The sequence below is a fragment of the Schistocerca nitens genome, chromosome 9 (genome assembly GCF_023898315.1).
Source record: "Schistocerca nitens isolate TAMUIC-IGC-003100 chromosome 9, iqSchNite1.1, whole genome shotgun sequence".
Lineage (NCBI taxonomy): Eukaryota > Metazoa > Arthropoda > Insecta > Orthoptera > Acrididae > Schistocerca > Schistocerca nitens.
In genome coordinates this window covers 6,755,150-6,777,766 of record NC_064622.1, presented here as the reverse complement: position 1 = coordinate 6,777,766, position 22,617 = coordinate 6,755,150, and the positions used below count along the sequence as shown (strand labels likewise).

At 37.1% G+C, this 22,617-nt stretch overlaps 1 protein-coding gene across 1 annotated transcript in view; it reads right to left on the bottom strand.

Annotated features, from left to right (window-relative positions):
• LOC126204409 (fructose-bisphosphate aldolase-like) overlaps positions 1–22,617 on the bottom strand; it is a 63,156-nt gene that overhangs the window by 7,492 nt on the left and 33,047 nt on the right. Inside the window, exons 5-8 of the mRNA XM_049938786.1 lie at positions 19,381–19,609; positions 10,485–10,606; positions 7,134–7,211; positions 687–879 (exon numbers count right to left, since the gene is read on the bottom strand). Coding sequence (XP_049794743.1) covers positions 784–879; positions 7,134–7,211; positions 10,485–10,606; positions 19,381–19,609 — 525 coding nt within the window. The 3' untranslated portion in view covers positions 687–783. The remainder of the gene's footprint in view (positions 1–686; positions 880–7,133; positions 7,212–10,484; positions 10,607–19,380; positions 19,610–22,617) is intronic.

Below are 22,617 nucleotides of genomic sequence, written 5' to 3'. Positions count from 1 at the left end.
ATTTAAATCATTAATTGAATATATAGTGGTCTCGTAATGATGCCATTTTTTAAAGATCAGTATATAAATGAGAAACATTATATGTAACCTTAAATTAATGTTGATTTACAGCCTCCAACACATGCCATACATATTATCCTCACAAAATATTAAAATCATAATTCCCAAAAGGTCTGTTAGAAATACTATGATTGTGTTACTCGAAGCTTGTAAGGTCTAATTTCAATCAGTTTAGATCAAATTAGTATTCTGCATTGGAATTGGCTAAATTTTGCATTGCCTGTGACTTAACCAGGTAGAAATATCTCTCTCTCTCTCTCTCTCTCTCTCTCTCTCTCTCTCTCTCTCTCTCTCACACACACACACACACACACACACACACACACACACACACACCTAACTCATACAAGCATGACCAATGTTTCCAGTTGCCAAAGCTAGACTGTCTTATTCCATGGTGTTTAAATGAAAACGAGTCATTTTATTTGTATAATCATCACTGCACAAGTAATCATAAGAAATTGCCTTCCCCAACTGTCTCACAATATCTCATACCGGTACCTGTTTTCTTTTCATAAATTTACTTAGTTTGTGCTACGCTGCACCTTTTTTCCACAGTAAATATCAATTAGATCCTTGCAGGAATGACTTAGACAAATAATTAGAATTATGATCAGGAAACTCACCATTGATGTACTACTAAACTGAGCAGGAATCTGGACTCCAAAAAATATGTAACACATTAAAATTGAATTCAGCATGTTGTCGCATGGAAATAAGTACTTAGTAGGCAGGAGGAAATACAAAACTCGTCTTTGAAGCTGCTAGTGACTTGATGGATCCAGGAACATATTTCCCTTGACTAGCTAGACTGTTGGCCTGTAGAAGGATAAAAATTTTAGAGTGTAAGATGACTTCAGCAGTGGTATGCTACATTGTGTCATATATATCAGTACACTACTTTACAAAACACAATTTCACAGTAACAACACAGAATTAAATTTCCTTTATATTAAAATAAAGAAACACAGTAATGGTTCTGAAATTTTGGCAATAATATGTCCACATCAAGTGGCAAGTGACTATTGTTGATCATTCATCTTTGTTCATCACTGATCGTATGTACAATGGAATAGGTTTAATCTTGTGTACATCATATCAATATACCTAATTACATACAAATATTCCTCCTAAGGTAAGTCTTTCCACTCCCGGGATTGGAATGACTCATTACCCTCTCCCTTAAAACCCACATCCTTTTGTCCTTCCCTCTCCTTCCCTCTTTCCTGATGAGGCAACAGTTTGTTGCGAAAGCTTGAATTTTGTGTGTATGTTTGTGTTTGTTTGTGTGTCTATCGACCTGCCAGCACTTTCGTTTGGTAAGTCACATCATCTTTGTTTTTAGATATAATTACATACAAAATTAGACATTTAGGCTAACATTTTGAGTTTTAAGATATGTTCACAATTTCCAGAATGAGATTTTCACTCTGCAGCGGAGTGTGCGCTGATATGAAACTTCCTGGCAATTTGTTCATCAAAAAATTATGTTGTTACAAAATAGATTTTCAGCCAGTCAGCTATATATTTTTGCTTAAAATGATTTCCAAGACATGGACCATGCTGAAGTAAAGATTTGCAGGGAGCTGATGCTGTACGAGTGGGTTGCTTTTTTCAGGCTTTATCTCAGAATATACATTTTGATTCTTCCCCTTCTGTTGTGCTGGTGAATATCTCCTCTTGTATGAAATTCTTTTACATTCAGTTTAATGTAGAATGCTGAAACATATGTATTCAGGTTTACTATTATGAGTGTATTAAGTTTTTTAAACATAGGTTAATACTGATCTCTTGGCCCAGCCTTGCACATTTCTATTGTGAACTTGTTTGTATCTTTAGTATGTGTCTTATGTTAAGAATGCCTTCACACTAGCAGTCTATAAGAAAAGTGAGACTGGAACAGCCCAAATATGTTGTCAGCCTTAGATATTCATAAGCAACTATCTCTCTTCTGATTTCCACATCAGGTATGTTACTCTTGAAATCCTTTTGCAAATATGACTTGTGTATTCTTCCCAGGTCAACTTGGAGTCAATAAGAAATTGTAATTTAACCACTCTATTTTCTACATTATTAGATAGTAATAACAGGAACTTGTCTCGGTTACAGAAGTTTGTTAGAGTAGGAGGAGAACCATTTCACTGCAGCATCTAGTGATTCCAGTGGCATTTGTTGTACTACTAACGTGTCTTGATGGGTGGTAATTATAGTTGTATCATCAGCACAGCAGATCACAGAATGGGGAACATGATGTGGCAAATCATTGATTGCAATTATGAAAAAGAAAGGCCCAAGAACTGATGCCTGTAAAACCCCCGTCTCAATTTTTATCAGAGAATGGCTGTCTCTCACAGAGACATACTGTCACTTAAGTATAAAGCAATTGCTTTCACTGGTATATTATGTAAACCATAAAATTCATACTTCTCAAGCAAATTTTCATAAGGAATACAATCAAAGACTTTACGTAAGTCCTATAACACAAGTGATACCTTATTCTTCTTTTCAAAAGCAGTAATTATCTGGTTTCTGATGTCAAGAACTGCTGAACTGGTATTTTTTCCTCATCTGTACTGAAACTGATCCTTTGAAAGGAGGATAGTTCCTTCAAAATAATCACTTAGTTGATTGTATATGAGTTTCAAGTATTTTGGAAATTACGGGCGCTATTGAGACTCAATAATTTTTGGGAATATTTTTCTCTTTATTTTTATTAATTCATTCAGGAAAAATTCCAAATTGAACACATTCATTAAAAATAAAAGCTAAAGTTTCACAGATCAAATGAATGTTCTTGATAATATTGTTGAACAGCCAGTAATTATAAGTTTCAGACTTCAGATATGTTCTATAATCTATATCAGCCTGGTTAAAGTCCATCTAACAGTTACATTATACTTCACAGTAACAATGTTATCACAAAGTGGAGATGTTGACTTAGGCACAACAAAAGACACACACTCACTCCCCCCCTCCCCCCCCCCCCTCTCTCTCTCTCTCTTTCTCTCTCTCACACACACACACAAAATTTCTGACTCTGACTCAGCATCTCCACTATATGGTGAGTAGTAACTATTCTTAATATTGTTACATTCCAGCCAGGATTTTCCATTGTTTAACTTCACAGTAACGTTGTTTGTTCCCTAATGCTTTCCAGTTCTTTAGTATGAGTTTGGTAACTTACTTTTATGCTTACATTTGATGTTAGTCTTTCTTAGAGATGGAAAAAGTGTACCACACATCAATATTTTTGCTGAAGAATCTATCAGACATAGTTTTAACATTAGTTTGTACAGCCCATGTTTTATACAAAAAAAAATCCTATTTTATACAACTTAGTCCATCAGCAAACAAGTTCACAAATTTATCTTTCTGACCTCTCACCCACATCTCATTCATGGATAGTATTACTGGTGTGACATGACTGCTGTTGTAGAGTGAGAAATGTTATCATTCTGCATTGAACATTCATTATTACAAAGCTTTCTGTCAAATTAAAGCTATAAGCCAGACTAGGACTCAAACTTGAGACCTTTGCCTTTTGCAGGCAAGTGCTCTAACCAACTGAGCTATCAAAGCGCAACTCACAGCCCACTCTCCCTGTTCTACTTCTGCTGTGTGATGAAGTGTACTCTGATAGCTCAGGAGGTAGATCACTCGCCCACAAAAGGCAAAGCCCACAGAGTCAAGTCCTGATCCAGCACACAGTTTTAATCTGCCACGGCGTTTCATATCAATGTATTCTCCACTGCAGAGTGAAAATTAATTAATGATCATCAGCATCATTGTCTCCATAAAAATGAACAAGGAACATAAAAAAGATCACAATTCTCAACTCTTGAATCAGCTTCTTGTTCTCCCTGAAATACAAGACAAAATAAGAGCTTCTCCTTCCACTGAACAAAACAAAATTAACAGTGCAAGAGAGTGAGAATACTGATGCCTGTAGACAAGAAGTCAGAAAAAAACTGAGAGAAAACATAAGATTAAATATATGGAAAACTGATAATAATTATAGAAGGAAATTACAGTTTGAAATCTCAATGCCAACCAGGTCATTAGACACAGGACACAACCTCAGATATTTCACTTATGTTATTTAGACTTTTGATGCTCAAAAGTAGCAGCAGGTGTATCCAAAACAAAAGGCAGTACAAATGATTCATTTTGGAACACAAACTGTCATCATCCATATGAAGAGAGACTATTCAGAGACTAAACAGTTATGTGATAACACAATCCTAGATCAATGTAAGTGCCACAGGATCAGATAAAGAGAAATCAATGAAATGCTATCAAAATGTATGATTTTAAAACTTGTGATTGCAATTGTCAGAGAAAACAGTACATGAATTGCAGGTAAGGGAAGAAAATAAAAGCACAAGTGAGATGAATGAAGAATCAAATGGTAGAGACGTAGCAGGGGGAAAAAATGAGAGGATCAGATGTGAAGAAGAAAAATGCAGTAAATAAATGTCATGGTGACGGAAGACGAAATGGATTCCACCACACTTAAAGAGTCCTTTCTTCCAAGTAGTTTTAGTTTGCGTATAAATGATTTATGGCAATAGGGACAGTCAGTAATAACTACCTACAATGCTTATATGAAAATGTCATAATTAAAATGAACAATGAGCTGCAAATATTTATAGCTAATATGAATGGGTAGTGCCTTCAAAAGAGATTAGAAGATGAACATCAACTAAAGTAAAACAAGGGTAATGGAATGTAGTCCGATTAGATCAGGTGATGTAGAGAGAATTAGATTACGAAATGAGACACAAAAAGTAATAGATGAGTCTTGTTATTTGGGCAGTAAAATAACCGATGGTGTCCAAAGTTAGGAGAATATAAAATACAGACTGGTTAAAGTGCAAAAAGGATTTTACAAAAAGATAAAATTTGTTCACATCAAATATAAATTTAAGCATCAGGAAGACTTATCTGAATGTATTGGTGTGAAGTGTAGCCCTGTACAGAACTGAAACATGGACATAACCAGTTCACATGAGAAGAGAAGAAAATCTTTCGAAATGTGGTGCTACAGAAGAATGTTGAAGATTCGATGGGTAGAGTGAGGAAGACCACAACACAAACACGTAGAAACATGTAAAATTACTGGCTTACTGAACCAGGAGCTCTTTCCCCTAACAGTTGAGAGGGGAAAAGAGTTGGAAGAAAAGAGACTGACAAGGTATCCTTAATCCCTGTCATTCCTGTCCTATGGCCTCTTCCTCCATCCAGGAATCGTGGATCCAAAAGTCAGCCAAGACATTGCATTTAAATAACCAGAATATAAAGAAATAAAATGGTTAATTTCTTGAATTTCCTATAAGTTGTAGACATTGAAAACAAAATAGTGTTAAGGTTTTGGTTATCAACTTTGATAATATTCTTACTACTGATTTTCATAAAATAAATACTTTTTCTACACTTTGCATTTCCCCAGAAGATTATGATACAGGGCAGTATTAAATGAAAGGGTGTGAAGTACACTATCAATCACACCTGCATGCTAACTTAGTGAGAGAGAGTTATAAGTACGAAGTTAACTGAACTGAGCTTTTGGTTAACTTATCCATATTCTGGTGCCATCTGAGGGTTTACCTCAATAATACTGATACATTATTAAACAATATTTCACTAATCTACATTGTCTCAGTACTACTTCACCAGGGCTGTGATTTTAAAAGATCATGCCTCAGAATGTAACCTACTATACTTTTATTAGCCAAAACAGTCCACCATCTCTGTAACAACCATGTCAAATTCCATACCTGCACAAAACTAATTGCCTTGCCATGTGGTTCATATTATTGTGACATTTACTACATTAAAACTAGTCCTATGCACCCCATTTCTGACATGTCATCATTGTTAAGATTCAGTACAGTAAAAGGATGTATCCTGTGACACATATCATGTGACAATGAAAGAACACAATCAAATGAAACCAAATAAGGCACTGAAAAATAAGAGAAACAAGAGGATTTTTTATGCTTTTATTGTTGTTCAATTCATTTGATTGTTTGTACTATTTCCTTATCTGCTTTTTATCTGTTTTACCCTTTATCTCATACATGTCTTTATTTTAAGCTTGCCCTTCACATATCTCTGAGATGTAGATTGCTCACTCAGTAATTTCTAGGTTCCAAAATTTTTAAAAATAATTTGTTGCTAGAATTTCATGGTCATATCCTGTGTGCAGGATCCTGGATGCCTTTCTTAAATCACATCAGAGCAGTGACGTAGTTTCATTCCCTCGACCTATTTCCTCTCTTCTGCTAGTTGGAGGAACCCCATGGTTTGAAGAAGTTTAATAAAACCTGAGTAGTGATGTAGTTTCTTTCTCTCCACCCATTTGCTCTTTTATGCTCTGTGGAGAACCCATGGTTTGCAGAGGTTTCATTTCCATTACATCTTGTTTGTATGTAGGTATGCTCAGAACTCCACATGACAAGAAATTACTACTGTACCTTCCTCATTTTGTCCGAAGTTTTACATCTTTCCTAACTGCCTTCATCACTTCAATCTCATTTCTTTCCTTCGATGTTGCAATGTGTGTATTTGTCAGTCACAGTTCAAATCACCTGTTTCTCCTTCACATAACTCAATGTGTGATCATCAGTACTCCACTTTGATTCTCCCCATACTGATTTGTAGTCATCATTGTATTACCATTATATTTACAGCCGAGTTCATTTGAGGAAATAATGTGTGAGTCATATTTTAACAAAGGCATATTGAGGCATATTCAGCCTGAAAATATTTTATTAATCATGTAACTAAAAGACTACTCATTCCTACATTACATGTTGTGTGTTTATGCTTTCAAAATATGTATATAGTAGTATAGTAACTGAAGAAAATTATAAAATAATATCCCAGTAAAAAGAAAAGCTATTTATATTTGAAACCAGCTGACTAGGTACCAGCCTTGAAAACTATACTTAAGAGGAGAGACTACATGAATCTATTGAAATCATGTGTCATAAATGATAGACAATACTGAATGTCTTAATGGCTTCACATACTACATTTCTATCCATTTGTTTATTAATATACACACTTACCTTTGCTCGCTTCTTGAATTCCTCTTGAGCAGCAGCAACATTCTCAGACTTTCCACTCCATGCACGCATAGCAGAGGTCTGAAAATGCATTTAATGATTAAAATTATCCTACTTTTTGTCCACTAGATTATTTATCTCACTGTGTAATCTTCAAAAAATTATGTTTTATGATGCCATTGGCATTGGAAAGTACTGAAGTCATAATCAGGAATCATAAGGCAGAAATATCATGATAATAGAAATTCCAGGGTGGGAAAACACTCACCTGCAGAATAAATATGGATGGCACACTGTTCAGAAGAAATGTGGATAGTACATAGACTTACATAATACTAGGTCTGTTTTCAACTTTGGAAAATAAAAACGTCCAGAGGGGCCAGGTCTGGAGAGTATGGAGGATGAGGCAACACAATGATTTCATTTTTTGTTTGATAGTCACACACCAACAGGGATGAATGTGCAGGTGCATTTTCGTGATGCAAGAGCCACGAATTGTCTCACCACATTTCAGGCCATTTCCTTCTCACATTTTTTCGCAGGCATTGCTACACATCTTGATAGTACCGTCAATTAACAGTTTGTCCCTGTGGCATGAATTCATGATGGACTAATCCTTCAAAGTCCAAGAAAAACAATCAGCATGGCTTTCATATTTGACCTGACCTGATGAGCTTTTTTCTTTGTCTCGGAGAAGCCTTCCTGACCCGTTGTGAAGAACCTCGGTCTCAAATTCGTAACCATAGACCCATGCCTCATCAGCAGTTATGATTCTCTTATGGAATATCTTGTTCTCATTTGCACAATCCAAAAGCTCTTCACAGTTGCAAGGTGAAGGTCTTTCTGGTCTTGACTCAAGAGCCACAGGACGAACTTGGCAACAACATGATGCATTCCAAGGTGCTGTGTCAGGATTTTATGACACAATCCAACTGAAATGTTACACTCTTCTACAGTCTCTTGGACAGTGAGTCTTCCATTGGCAAGCACAATTTCATTGACATTCCTGGCATGAGCATGTCACCAGTAGACGTCAGAGGGCGTCCTAAATGAGAGTTATATTGAACTTCCATCTGGCCACTTTTAAACTGTGTGAACCATTTATAACACCAAGTATGGCTTAAGAACTCATCGCCGTAGGCTTCCTGCATCATTTGGTATGTCTCTGTAGAAGTTTTCTTGAGTTTCACATAAAATTTAATCCAGAAGCGTTGCTGCTTCAGCTCTGCCACCTTGAAATTCGCAGACTGTGTGATACAATTTGCTACTCAATACCTCACTGAACAATAACTAACAGACACACCACAATGAAACTTCTGGAGGTTACAGATCAAATACAGGCATGTGCAGGGATGCCAACCAGTTTTGCACCAACACACCATTGGCACAAAATTACGAACGTTCTGGAATTTTTTGAACAGACCTTGTATGATAGTGGGTGAGGTGAGGCGGTACGTAGGGAAGCATTGAAAGTTAGAGAGAGAGAGAGAGAGAGAGAGAGAGATTAGGATTTGACATAAGTACACAGTGACAAGGTAAGAATAATCGAGAGTATGGATGTTCTGAAAAGAAATAATACTCCTCCAAATTAAAGAGGAGCTTGCACTTGAGGGTACACCCAAATGACACAGGAACAGTGTAAGTCACTAGTGTCCTTGTAGTTTCAGAAAATTCAGTATAGTATGAGTGATTGTAAGTATGACTATCAAATGGATGGACTAAGATGTGAGTATTTGGTGAGGAATGTAATAGCATATTACGAGGGGGGGAGGGGAGGGGAGGGGGGGGGAAGGAGTGGATGAGGAATGGATTAAGCTAGCATTTCACTCACCTCTGACCCCTGCAAGAGACAGTGGGAGCCATAGGATAACTTTTTTGAGGCATGATTGGTAGTGGATCATAAGTGGGAAGGTTGTGCAGTGGCTGGTTTACAGCTGCTTAAGTTTGTAATAGGAGGTGTTTCCTTTTTTCATCATCATTGTCATCAGCCATTTGACATACACTGATGAATAAAACACTTTCCTGATCTTTTTCATGCATTGTAGTCGCCACTTATACATATACAGGTTGCCCAGTATGTTTTCTAATATCATTTACTAACCTTCAATTAAGTTGCTATCTTGGTCTTTTATTATGTCTTTGAATACAGAATGGAATTTTCTACACCCAGCAATCATCCATTCACCTGGCTACAAGTCCAGCCAATCTCCATTTCATTTTCATTATAGTCATAATTATGTCTTCGATTCCAGTCCATTCCCCGTTCCATTTATGAGAGCACACCCAGGATCAGAGTAGAGGCTGGGGCAAGGTGGGGTAACTCATCTGATTTTCATGGGGATGTGAAGAAAACAAAGCACAATTTCTTAAAAAATAAAACTCAAAAATATTAAAAAGACATTATATTAATTACCAAACATATGGTAAATGTAACCACCACTCAACAATTAGACCTCGGGCACATTCCGACTTGCTGCCTACAAGGCAGAACATGGAGCAATCTATGATTCTGGGACATGTGGTCAGCTTGTCATGAATCCCTCCAGCCATTAGCACCAGTAGATGAATGCTGATGCTGCTGTCGCTTCTTCATTCGAGCTGCTGCTCATCTGGCTTCATGAGGCTAAGTAGATCCTGTTCCAGACCTCCCTACCTTTGAAAAATCTTAGTAGGTAATGGGAATTTAATGTGGGTGCTACCATGTCAAAGACAAAGACAGAGACACTAACCATTTGGCTGTGTAGGCAGTTACCAAAAATACTGATGATACCAATTCAAAACAGGTACCTACTAACTACAGAGTACTTATGAGGGAATATAGTTTGTATGAGATTTGAAATACTGTCTTACTGTCAGACAAGTAACATTCAGAAACATGTGAATACTTTCTATGTTAAATTTTTTGATGAAAGGGTACTGAATCGAAATTACGAGAAAAGATTTATGTCACAACTTGACTAAAAGAAGGGATCAGCTGATAGGACACCTCCTGAGACATAAAGAAATAGTCAATGTGGCTGTAGAGGAATAATAGGGTGGAGTAAAAATTATATAGGGAGTTTAAGGCTTGGCTACAATTAGGAGGTTTATTTGACTGTAGGTTGCAGTAGTTCTGCAGACATGAAAAGGCTTGCACTGGATACATGAGCACATAGGGCAGAATCAACTCATTCCTCCAATTGAAGACCTTAACAACAATAATTATCACTTCTTCAGTTATATTCTAAGGTTTCTCAACTAACACAGCCATAGTTTCAACATTGTATTCTATGTTTCAAAATTTCTAAGAACTTACAAACACATATCACTTCAGACTTACTCCATCAAGAAGTGAGCAGACAAGCTGATTCTTACCTGCAGGGCTCTGCCATAGCTGAATGTCAGTGGCCAAGGCTTCTTCCCTGGGAACTTATTGATTGCATTGAGGTTCACAGATGACTCTTCCTCCGACTGTCCACCAGACAGGAATGCAATACCTGCAAAACACCATCAATGTACAACTTCATTTACAGAGAAACATTTGTCACAGCATGCAGGCTCTCTCTCAAACATCCATTAAGTAGTTTATTAGCAAAGGAAGGCAGCTGTCGAAAGCAAACTCAACAGAAGAAAGTACAAAAAAGATAAATACATTTCAAAATAAAGGAAAGCATTACTTATCATAAGTCTCACTATAAAACATAAAAAAAATATTTAGTTTTTAGAGAAAATGTTTTTACGAAGAGAAACGTATTTATTGGCGAGGCATTTAAAGGAGGAGTTGAAGTGACTGTAGTGAGTGATGTGTGTGACTGAAGTGATGGATGATTCATGATGCACAAATCAACAAATATATCTCTGTGTGTTTGGACAATAAATGTAAATGATATCTGAATATAAATTCAGTATAAATATTGTTGTAATACGCTTACATGTTTGTGTACAGCTTTGTGTCTAATACCATTTTGTAAAATTTATTCACTGATAAATGAATACTACTATTATTACCACTGCGAGAAACATTCTGTTTCCTGCATTAGTGATTAACTATCAGCAACTGACTATCTCATGTGTTAGTCACATAGAGCAAGCAGCAAAGGAAACTGAGGAAAAATTTGGAAATTGAATTAAAGTTCATGGAGAAGAGAAACACTTTGAAGTTTAGTGACGACATCATAATTCTGTCAGAGATGGCCAAAGAACTGGAAGAACAGTTGAATGGAAGGGACAGTGTCTTGAAAAGTGGTTATACTGTGCACAGTGTCATAGTATAGTGCAACAGTGTATCATATTCTGGGGAGACTCTCCATTAGCTCAGACAGTTCCCTTACTTAGAAGAGAGCTATCAGGGTAATGAACAGTACCAAGCCAGCAGACAACTATAGACCTTTCTTATCAAAATCAGTTATTCTGGACTCTTTTAAAAATCAGAAATGTGTAAATTTGTTAAAATTAATATTTCTAATTTCAGCAAATATTTGAATGCACACGATCATGGTATGAAAAAGAAAATGAAATTCTGTATTCCTATAATGTGTACTTTACTCTCTCTCTCTCTCTCTCTCTCTCTCTCTCTCTCTCTCTCTCTCACACACACACACACACACAGAGAGAGAGAGAGAGAGAGAGAGAGAGAGCACAAAACATCAAGGAACAGTTTGTATTACAGATCATTAAAATAATGATTGGAAATGTGTGAGGCAAAATTTGTAAAGGAAGCTTCCTGTATCACATGACTAATGCCTGCAGTCCAACTACTACTCATACAGCCAAAACCATAAGTGGCTGGCTGCCTTCCGTGCCCACTTGCTATGTGGACTCTGGAGATTGGAGGTAAAAAATTTGTTGTACACATAAACGTGTAAGATTGCTTTCCTTCCAGTCTTCACGAGTCACTATGGTTGCTGGTGGTGTGAGCCTCACCACTGGAGGTACAGCCACTTGCACTGCTGCTGCTGCTGCCAGTCACGTACCTCCAAGTGCTGGTCCCTGTATTCATACACAGCCTGGCTATACAGCTCATTCTGTGGCAGTCGACATTGGGAATCACTCTGCGGCCAAGCGCTGATCGTCCCTGCTCCCTCAACGTGGAGGGAGGTTTTTGCCACCTGCATGTCAAACTGCTTACGCCCACTTCACAGGATGTCACCTCCGACATCAAACTATCCCCTCTCTGGACATCAACTAATGCCGACTTCCCTCTCGACCGAAGACCGAGGAGCACGTAACGGGCTGTATGTCAGACCTCTCGGCCATTACCGAGTACCTCCTCTGCATTGCTTTGTGGGAAATCACCTCTGTTATCACCTCCGAGCTCTCCGCCCTGTGGGACTCCATTCTACCACTCACTGCAGCCACCTACAACCATTCCTGGGTACAGTGATGAACTCTAAGCCTGCATCAAATTACACACTTAAGGACTATTGTTTATGTTGTTCATTGACTTAATAAAGTCAGCATACAAGAACTACCTGGGCTCATTATCTAGCAGTATGTCATTTCCACTTCATTATGAACATGAAACTGGTGAAAAGATGGGGTTGCATCCCCCAGTGACAGACTTGGTGCTTGCACAGGGTAGCCTGTTTTGGTGTATTGTATTGGGCAGTGGCCAACATTTTTTTCCTTACCCTCTCACTACAGCACAGAGGCCTTCAATTGTTTTGGTGCCGTTTCCCCTATTACAAGCTATGCAGTGCAACACCAAGACCGTGCAGCACAATGCGGAGCTTCTGCTGCAGTGGCTCACCCACCCAGGCAGTGCCCCGTCTCAGATGTGGATGCTACAGCTACCACCGCTTTGGGTCTTCGATGATGCCTTGACTGGCTGGAACAATATTTCGTGGCCTCCGTGACTCCTAAGGACGCTTCTCAGGGAGCATTTCTTCTCTTTAAATCTGGCACTTCGGCTTATAGCATACTCTCTTGGGGGACCAGCTTACACTGCCTACTGGGGACCTCATACATCTGCACCTCCCTCCTCTTCAGAGGAGAGTTATTTCTGAGTCTTGTACTGCGGTTGTGTAAGTCGCACTTTATTTGGAACTAATTTTATTATTAGTGACTAGCACACTGTCAAAGACCCACTATTTGACTGAAAAGATTTAGGAAAACTATGATAAACTCAAAATTAGGATGTCTGGACAGAATATCAAGCATCTCGATCCATCATATTGCTACTGTTTCCCAGCACAATTCCTTTGTGACAATCAATTTGCCATTTTATCTGGTTTTAAGGAGGAAACATCATGTACAGATTACAAATGGAAAACCATCAGTGTAGTGCAGCAACAGACAATTTAGGAATATATTTTAGCAACTACGGCAGTTGACTTCAGAAGACTAGACAAAAGTGTTTAAAAATCAGATATATAAATCAAGAAACAAAGGAGAGGCTTAAAGAAGGAATATTAATTGCAAAATGGGAAGAGTAAACATCTTGTGCATTTGAGATCATATATAAATGATTGGTTATGTTAGAATGAGGTGAGATAAAGAGATTGGAAAAGGGGGCAGGGGGGGGGGGGGGGGAGGCTTAATACGAAACACCGGTTGGGTATGATTATGTGAATGGAAACTGAAAAAGAAGAATGGGATATGGAAGGTGAAGAATGACTGTTCATACCTAATATACTTGCATGGTTTAACATGCCTGAAAAAATTATTTTACATACAATAATAAGTTGTTGTATGTATGGTTTTTAATGACAGAAATTAACCCAAAAAAAGTATCAGTGCAACCACATACAAGGAAATAAATATTAACTGAAGCAAATAACACCTATAGCTAAACTGTAAGACACAAGATAAAAATAATAATTACTGGCACAATTTCAATATTTTCAAAAAATATTGTGTACTTAATTTTGGTTATTTCATCAGTTTTGTGTTTGCAATTTATAATACAATGGCGACAGTGATTGTAGCAGTTTCACCTCAAACACTCTAATTTGCCAGCTCCATTCATCTATTCATTCATCCATCCATCCTTCCACACATCATGTTTCATTGATAAGAATACAAAAAGAAAGGACACTGTCAGAGGCCATCAGGTCTGGGTTATTCTATTTCCATCACTTCATGTTGCTTCTTGTGGAAGCAAGATGGCCGCGAGTGTAGAAGTGTGTGAATCTAACTTGAGAAATAGTTATAGTTATGCTGTTAAAAAGGGACTTTGTATGAATTGTAACACTGAAATAACAACGCTAAAAGAACGAATTGCTAGCTTACAATTCATAGTCAGTTCCTTAAGAAGCGATATTGACTCACTCAAGAAAGAAAATCGGGATCTGCGATCGAAGCCAACAGTAAGTGAAGTGATGCAAGACAAAAGTAATATATCGTCCGAGTGGGTAAAAGTGCCGTACAAAAATAGTGTTCCAACTACAAAAAGAACAACAAAGTCTGAGAAAACTGTCACATTTTCGGAGAAAAACAAATATCATGTTTTGCAAACAAGTGACTGTGATAACGACTCTCCAAATGATCGTGAACTTGAAAAAGTCAGTGAACTGAAAATGAATAGCGTTTTTTCAAATAATGTCAACAACAAACAGATCATCAGGGAAAAAGAGTAGTGTACTATTACTAACAGACAGTCATGGCAGGAACCTATCCAGCATGCTCCGTGAGAAAAATCGCGACATAGCAGTGACTAGTGTAGTGAAACCGGGAGCGGGATGTAAAAATGTTGTAGACATCAACTCTCAGGCGAAATTAATGCAAGAAAATGACTTTATCGCCTGTATAATGGGTTCAAACGATGTGGCAAAAAATGAAGCAGAGGTTTGCGTGAAAACGCTACAGAATTTTTTACAAGCTAATAAATGCAGAAACACAGTAGTTGCCACACTTCCTCATAGGCATGATCTGATTTATAGTTCGTGTGTAAACAAAGAAATTCGGAAAACAAACATTAAAATAAGGAAACTGTGTTCTCAATACACTAAATGCGATGTACTGGATATAAGCAAGCTGCATGGAAATCTGCACACGAAGCATGGAATGCATTTGAACTATGAAGGGAAAAGATTTGTTTGTGATCGTGTTAGTGAAATAATCAAAGAAAGACTTGTAAGGGATAGAACAATTTATCAGCTTCCTGAACATCCTTCCAATAGCGAGGAAAACAAAATAAACAAGAAAGAAGAACGAAAACACAACACTGCTGACGTACCTAATTTAAACTAGAGGTATGTGATGCTGTAAATATGATTCCCAATTACCAAATCGTGAATACGCCCGAACTAAAAATTTATCACCATAATGTGCAATCCCTGCGTAATAAGATCGATGAAATTAACGTTCTATTAACACATGAACTTAATGATATCTCAGTGTTATGCATTTCTGAGCACTGGCTTAACCCAGAATTAATCCAGAATACGAAAATAAACAAATTTGTCTTGGCTGCTTACTACTGCAGGAAAAACAGCAAGCAGGGTTCAAAATGGTTCAAATGGCTCTGAGCACTATGGGACTCAACTGCTGAGGTCATTAGTCCCCTAGAACTTAGAACTAGTTAAACCTAACTAACCTAAGGACATCACAAACATCCATGCCCGAGGCAGGATTCGAACCTGCGACTGTAGCGGTCTTGCGGTTCCAGACTGCAGCGCCTTTAACCGCACGGCCACTTCGGCCGGCAGCAAACAGGGTGGGGTAGCAATTTACACAAAGGAAAATGTAGATTTTATTACACTACCTGACTTAACTAGGGCAAATGTCGAAAAGTATTATGAAATTGCAGCTATAAAAATTACTCAGTTCAACCTGGTTATTGCTACAGTTTACCGATCACCATCCAGGAATTTTGAAATTTTCTTAAACAAAATGGAGTCATTGCTAAATAAAGTAAATAAAATGGATTGTGAATTGATAATCTGTGGTGACTTCAATATTGACTTCCTCACGAATAGTGGAAATAGGGAGACCATTTTGAACCTTGCAACGTCCTACAATTTAAAGGCTGAAGTAAAAGCAGCTACCCGAGTATCAGAAACTTGTCAAACAGCTCTTGATCAGTTTCTAGTAAAGAAGAGTTTACACAACACCTAACTAAAAATTTTCAATGCAGGTTTTAGTGATCATCTTGCTCAAATATTAAGCATAAAAGTACAAGGCAGTATTATTAACAACATGTCTTTTAGAACAGCATATCGAAGCTATAATCAGCATAATGTGAACTACTTCAACAACTTATTACAGAAAGAAAAATGGCTAGGAGTGTACGATATAAATGAAAAATTCAACACTTTCATTGATACATTAACCCATTTCTTTGAACTTGCATTCCCACTGAAAACATTAACTATACGGGGAAACTCTAGAACAAACAGCTGGATCACAAAGGGAATAAGGGTTTCATGCCAGAAGAAAAGACTACTTCATGAAATATGTAACTCAAAAAATTCCTCATCTGTAGTACGTGCATACTATAAAAAATACTCCAAAATATTAAGAACAGTAATAAAAGCAGCAAAAATAATGCATAATGATGAAATAATTTATAATTCAGCTAATAAATCAAAGGCTATGTGGAGTGTTATAAAAAAAGAATGTGGAGAATACAGACAACCTTGGAAAAATATAACACTATCACATAAAAATAAAAAAGTAACAAACCCCTTAGAAGTAGCCAACACATTTAACAACTTTTTCACAGGTGTTGCTGAAAATATGTTACAATCAAACTTTAAGAGCATCCAGGCAAATGAATATAAAATAAGTGCATGTAAAGGATCAATGTACATCAGTTCTGTTTCACAAGATGAAGTAGCTAAAGCAATAAAAGGACTAAAAAATTCCAACTCGGCAGGTATTGATGGTATACCTGCAACAATGTTAAAGAAGAGCGCATCGAACCTAATTGAAGTACTCACACACTTATGCCACTGCTCACTTCAGGCAGGCACTTTCCCCGATGTGTTGAAAACATCAAAAGTTATTCCTGTATATAAAAAAGGGGATAAAGACAATGTAAATAACTACAGACCTATCACAATTTCCTCCTGCATCTCTAAAGTACTGGAAAAAGTTATGTATGAGAAACTTATGAAATTTATAAATAAAAACAGCATCCTATGTAATGAACAACATGGATTCAGAAATAAGAGGTCAACGACAACTGCTGTCTATGAGTGCATCAATTCCATCCTAAACCTGATGGACAAAAAACAGGAAACAATAGGAGTCTTTATTGACTTGTCAAAAGCTTTTGACATGGTGGACCATAAAATTCTGCTATCAAAGCTAGAAATATATGGTATCTGAGGTCTGTCTAACAAGTGGATCAGTTCCTTCCTGACAAATCGTATGCAGGCAGTGTGCGTCAAGCACACAAATATTGAACTAAAAACTGTATCTAATCACTTATCTGACTATAAACAAATAAAATGTGGTGTACCCCAAGGATCCGTATTGGGACCCCTTCTGTTTCTTCTGTACATAAATGATCTAAGCTTAAATATTGATGCACACAAATCAATCATATTTGCAGATGACACCACGATTCTACTAAAAGGAGACGACGATGAACAGTTACAGCAGACAGTAAACACGGTCACGAAACAACTTAGCAGCTGGGCACAGAGTAATCAGCTTGTAATAAACAGTAAGAAAACCATTGCTCTAAAATTCCACAATGTTCCTAACAAGGACATGTGTATCCCGTCAGTCTCTATCAATGACGAACCAGTTGGTAACAGTACTGAAACCAAATTCTTAGGACTCTGGCTGCAGAGTAACATCAGACGGAATAAGCATATTGAATATCTCAATGCAGAACTGAGCAAAACATGTTATCTTCTTTGTTCATTAAAATCATGCTGTAGTGAGAAAACAGTATTGAATGCGTATCATGCGTACTTTCATTCTCGTCTTAGATATGGGGTCACCTTCTGGGGAAACTCTAAAATAGCTAATAGCACTTTTAAACTACAAAAAAGGGCCATTAGAATCTTGTTTGGGTGCAAGCCTAGAGACTCTTGTAAACCCCTGTTTAAGAAATCTGGTATTCCCCCATTACCGTGTGTATACATTATGGAAACCCTTTTGTTCTTTAAATTAAATGTAATAGGCAAGGACCAGAGACTACATAAAAACTGTGATATACATGAGCACTTTACCAGACAAAACAGAAACTTACATATGACTCAAATCAGCACAGCACTGTGCCAAAAAGGTACTTTTCACATGGGAGTTAAGCTTTATAACAAACTTCCTGAAAACATAAAAGCTATCACTGAGGTCAATACATTTGGAAAATCTCTTAAGTCATATTTACAGCATCACTGCTTTTACTCCATTGAAGAATATTTAAATTTATGAAATGTATTATATAAATACTTACGTGTAAAGTGTATTATTGTAAGCTTAAATATGTATGCCTTGAAATTACTTTCAGCCTGTATATTTATAACTTGACTTGTCCAATGTCTTACGCATAAGCTGCAATGTAGACAACAGGACCAATAAAATACAATCTACAATCAGTGATATACAATGCCTGTGTTGTTGAAAATGAATCTATCACACTGCTACACCACTGGAAAGAATAGCAGGAGAAAAGAAAGATAAAGAAGGCAAGATCAAGTAATCTGGAAATATCAGTCTTAACTGGTTGTAGCATGGAAAGAATTGTAGCATTCAAAGTTTTCAGAACTAATGAAAGGGAGGGAACAAAAACAAATGTTACAGCCAAGTGCCATTACTCGTATCATTCATTCTTTTTAAAACTATCTCACTTAGTGGACTTAGAAATGTAGAAAACAGTACCCCTTGCAATGTATAGGCTACTGAGGTTGTCAGGAGAATGTTACAACAAGTTAAAATCCCTGCAGTGTTGATCAAATCAGGTTTAGAAGCTTTGTGTATTATGATAGTGATGATATAGAACAACTAGAGTTGTTAATGTTCAGCTTTCAATTATTTTCCACAATACAGTTCCTGGTAGTGCAACAACCACTGAGAATTTGTGTTTAGACTCAGCATTCTTCAGCAATATTTAGATGTAAAAGTGGTAGCAAATGGGTTATCAGACCACAGTACTGCAAATGTCCATCTAATTTGAGACATAAGCTGCTGGGCACCACTTTTTATTTCCAAATACTTGTTTAGGATCCCATGCATTAAACTGGTTTTAATTTATTTCCTTATTCACCACTGTTTTCCATATAAAATATCTTGGTTGATTAATAATACAAATACTTGTAATGTCTGCAATTTAAGAACTAGTTGCTAAAGCCGAATGACAGACATCACAAGAACAGACCCGCTACAGCAGCAGGCACTGTACGATTCAGGGCTGTCACAGTGGCCCGTGCAATCTCCTCTGGTGAAGACTTCTTTGAAGATGATTCGCCTGGTGTTACCATGTTAGCTTTCAGAACAGTGCCCTCCAGAAACACATGATGGTCATTGAGTGCCTTGTACACGGCTGCCAGAACAGTTTCAGTTGCCTTCTGACATGTTTCCAAGTCATGATCACCATATGGCTCCACCTAAAGGGTTAAAGATAGTTATGGAATAAAAAGGACAAGTATAGATTGTATTCATATGTTAAATCATGGCTTTCTGAAAATCATCTTACTGCATGTTAAAGTTAAATTATCTTCAACAAGATGATATTACACTTTACTAATTGTTAAGTCACATGACATAGCAGCTAATTAATGTTCCTTTTATACAGCAATCATAATTCTTAATAAAATAACTTAAAGCACTGCAACACTTGGAAATAATTCTGATCCTTTTTTTCTTTTTTGAGTCCTGAGGGAGCATAATTATTCAGGTAGAATATTTTGTGTCTACACACGATGAAAAAAAATTTAAACATTTTCTTACCATAGTCCAACACAATTCAGACAGTGGAATTTAATGCCAGAAGATATTTTAACATATATGCATAGGCATGAAATCTTCTACCTATGATCCACATTTTAATTGAAGTGATTGAAATTAAACTGACAAAGGGAGGAACGTTGTCATCCAAAAAGTTCTACTTGACTATGAACTCTGCTATCAATGACTTCTGTGGCAGAATATTGCCAAGTGATATTTCAGAAAACCCAAAGAAACTCTTGTTGTATATAAAAGCTCTCAGTGGCACTAAAGGCAGTGTCCAGTCACTAGCGAATGAGACAGGAACTGAAACTGAGGGTAGCAAAGCAAACGCTGAAATGTGTAACTCAGTTTTCAAATGTTCCTTTGCAGAGGAAAACCCAGGAGAACTGTCCAGTTAAACCCCCATACCTCTGAAAAGATGAATGAAATAAGTGTTACTGTCAATGGCATTGGCAAACAGATGAAATCCTTAAAACTGAACAAACCTCCAGGGATCATTGGAATCCTTATCAGACTGTATACTGAACTTGCACTTGAGTTAGCCCCTCTTCTAACTATAATTTATCATAGATTCTGCAAATAAAAAATTGTACCCAGTTATTGGAAAAATCACAGGTCACATTCATTGACAAGAAGAGTAGTTTTGTAGAAGTGATCCACAAAACTACCATCCAGTATCCTTGACATAGATTTGTTGTATAATCTTAGAACATATTCTAACCTCAAACATAATGAGGTATCTCAAACAGAACCAGCATGCCAACCAACGTGGATTCCGAAAACATCAATCATGTGAAACCAAACTTGCTCTCTTTTTCATGAGATACTGAAAGCTTTCAGTCAAGGCAGTCAGGTAGATGCAGTATTTCTTTATGTCCAAAAAGCACTTGACTCAGTGCTAAACTTACACTTATTGTAAAAGCACAATCATATGGCGTTTTAAGTGAAATTTGTGACTGGATTAAAGACTTTTTGCTAGGGAATATGCAGCGTGTTATTTGGAATGGAGAGTCATCGTCTGATGTAGAAGTAACAATGGGTGGGCCCCAGGGAAGTGTGTTGGGATCCGTGCTGTTCATGTTGTATATTAATGAGCTTGAATACAATATTAATAGTAACCTCAGACTTTTTGGAGGTGATGTAGTTATCTGTAATGAAGTACTGTCTAAAAGAAGCTGCACAAATATGCAGTCAGATCTTGATAGATCCACATGGGTACTAAAAGAAATCCTGTAAATGTTGGGTTTACTATAAATCGCACAAATCTAAGGGCTGTCAATTCAACTAAATACCTAGGAATTACAATTATGAGCAACTTAAATTGGAAAGACCACATAGATAATATTGTGGGGAAAGTGAAACAAAGACTGCTTTGTTGGCAGAACACTTAGAAGATGCGACAAACCCACTAAAGAGACAGCCATCTTGTCTGTCCTCTGCTGGAATATTGCTGCATGGTGTGGGATCCTTACCAGGTAGGATTGACAGAGGACATCAAAAAAGTGCAAAGAAGGGCAGCTCGTTTCATGTTATTGTGCAATAGGGGTGAGAGTGTCACTGATATGATACACTAGTTTGGGTGGCAGTCACTGAAACAAGGGCAGTTTTCTTTGCGGCGAGATCTAGTTACGAAATTTCAATCACCAACTTTCTCTACCGAATGCGAAAATATTTTGTTGACACCCACTTACATAGGGAGAAATGATCATCATAATAAAATAAGAGAAATCAGAGCTCAAACGGAAAGATTTAGGTGTTCCTCTTTCCCACTCGCCATTCGAGAATGGAATGGTAGAGTAGTAGTATGAAAATGATCTGATGAATCCTCAGCCAGGTACTTAAGTGTGAATTGCAGAGTAACCATATAGACATAGATGTAGATGTTGATTTCAAAGTGCTGCAAGGATTGGTAACATGATTTAAATGTTCAAAAATGTAAAACTGTGCACTTCAAAAAACAAAAGTTGGTTTATTGGTAGAATACTGGGAAAGTGCAGTCAGTCTACAAAGGAGATTGTTTACAAATCACTTGTGGAACCAGTTATAAAATATTGCTCAAATGTGTGGGAACCAAACCAATTATGACTAACAGGGAACATGGAACATGTACACAGAAGTGCAGCAAAAATGATCACAGGTTTGTTTGGTCTGTGGAAGAGTGTCACAGAGATACTGAAGAAATTGAACTGGCAAACTCTTGAAGATAGACATAAACTATCCTGAGAAAATCTGCTAGTAAAATTTCAAGAACTGGCTTTTAAATGATAACTCTAAGAATATACTACACCACCTTACATACCACTCTTGTAGGGATCATGATAATAAGATTAGAATAATTACAGCATACGCAGGGGCATTCAGACAATCATTCTACCCATGCAAAATATGTGAATGGAATGGGGAGAAACTGTAATAACTGGTACAATGGGACATACCTTCTGCCATGCACTTTAGTGCTGTGTATAACACATCTGATTTTGTAAATGTAAAATGCCAGAAACTCCTTGCTGTAACATGTGTAAAACTGATTTGTACACATCTTTTGTTTATATCCTTTTGTCACTAAAATGAAAATAATACTTAATTACTTAAATTTTGTTTCTTGGGAAATAGTGGCAGAAAATGACCTTCTTCACGAATATTACACTCCTTTACTGCACTGGCA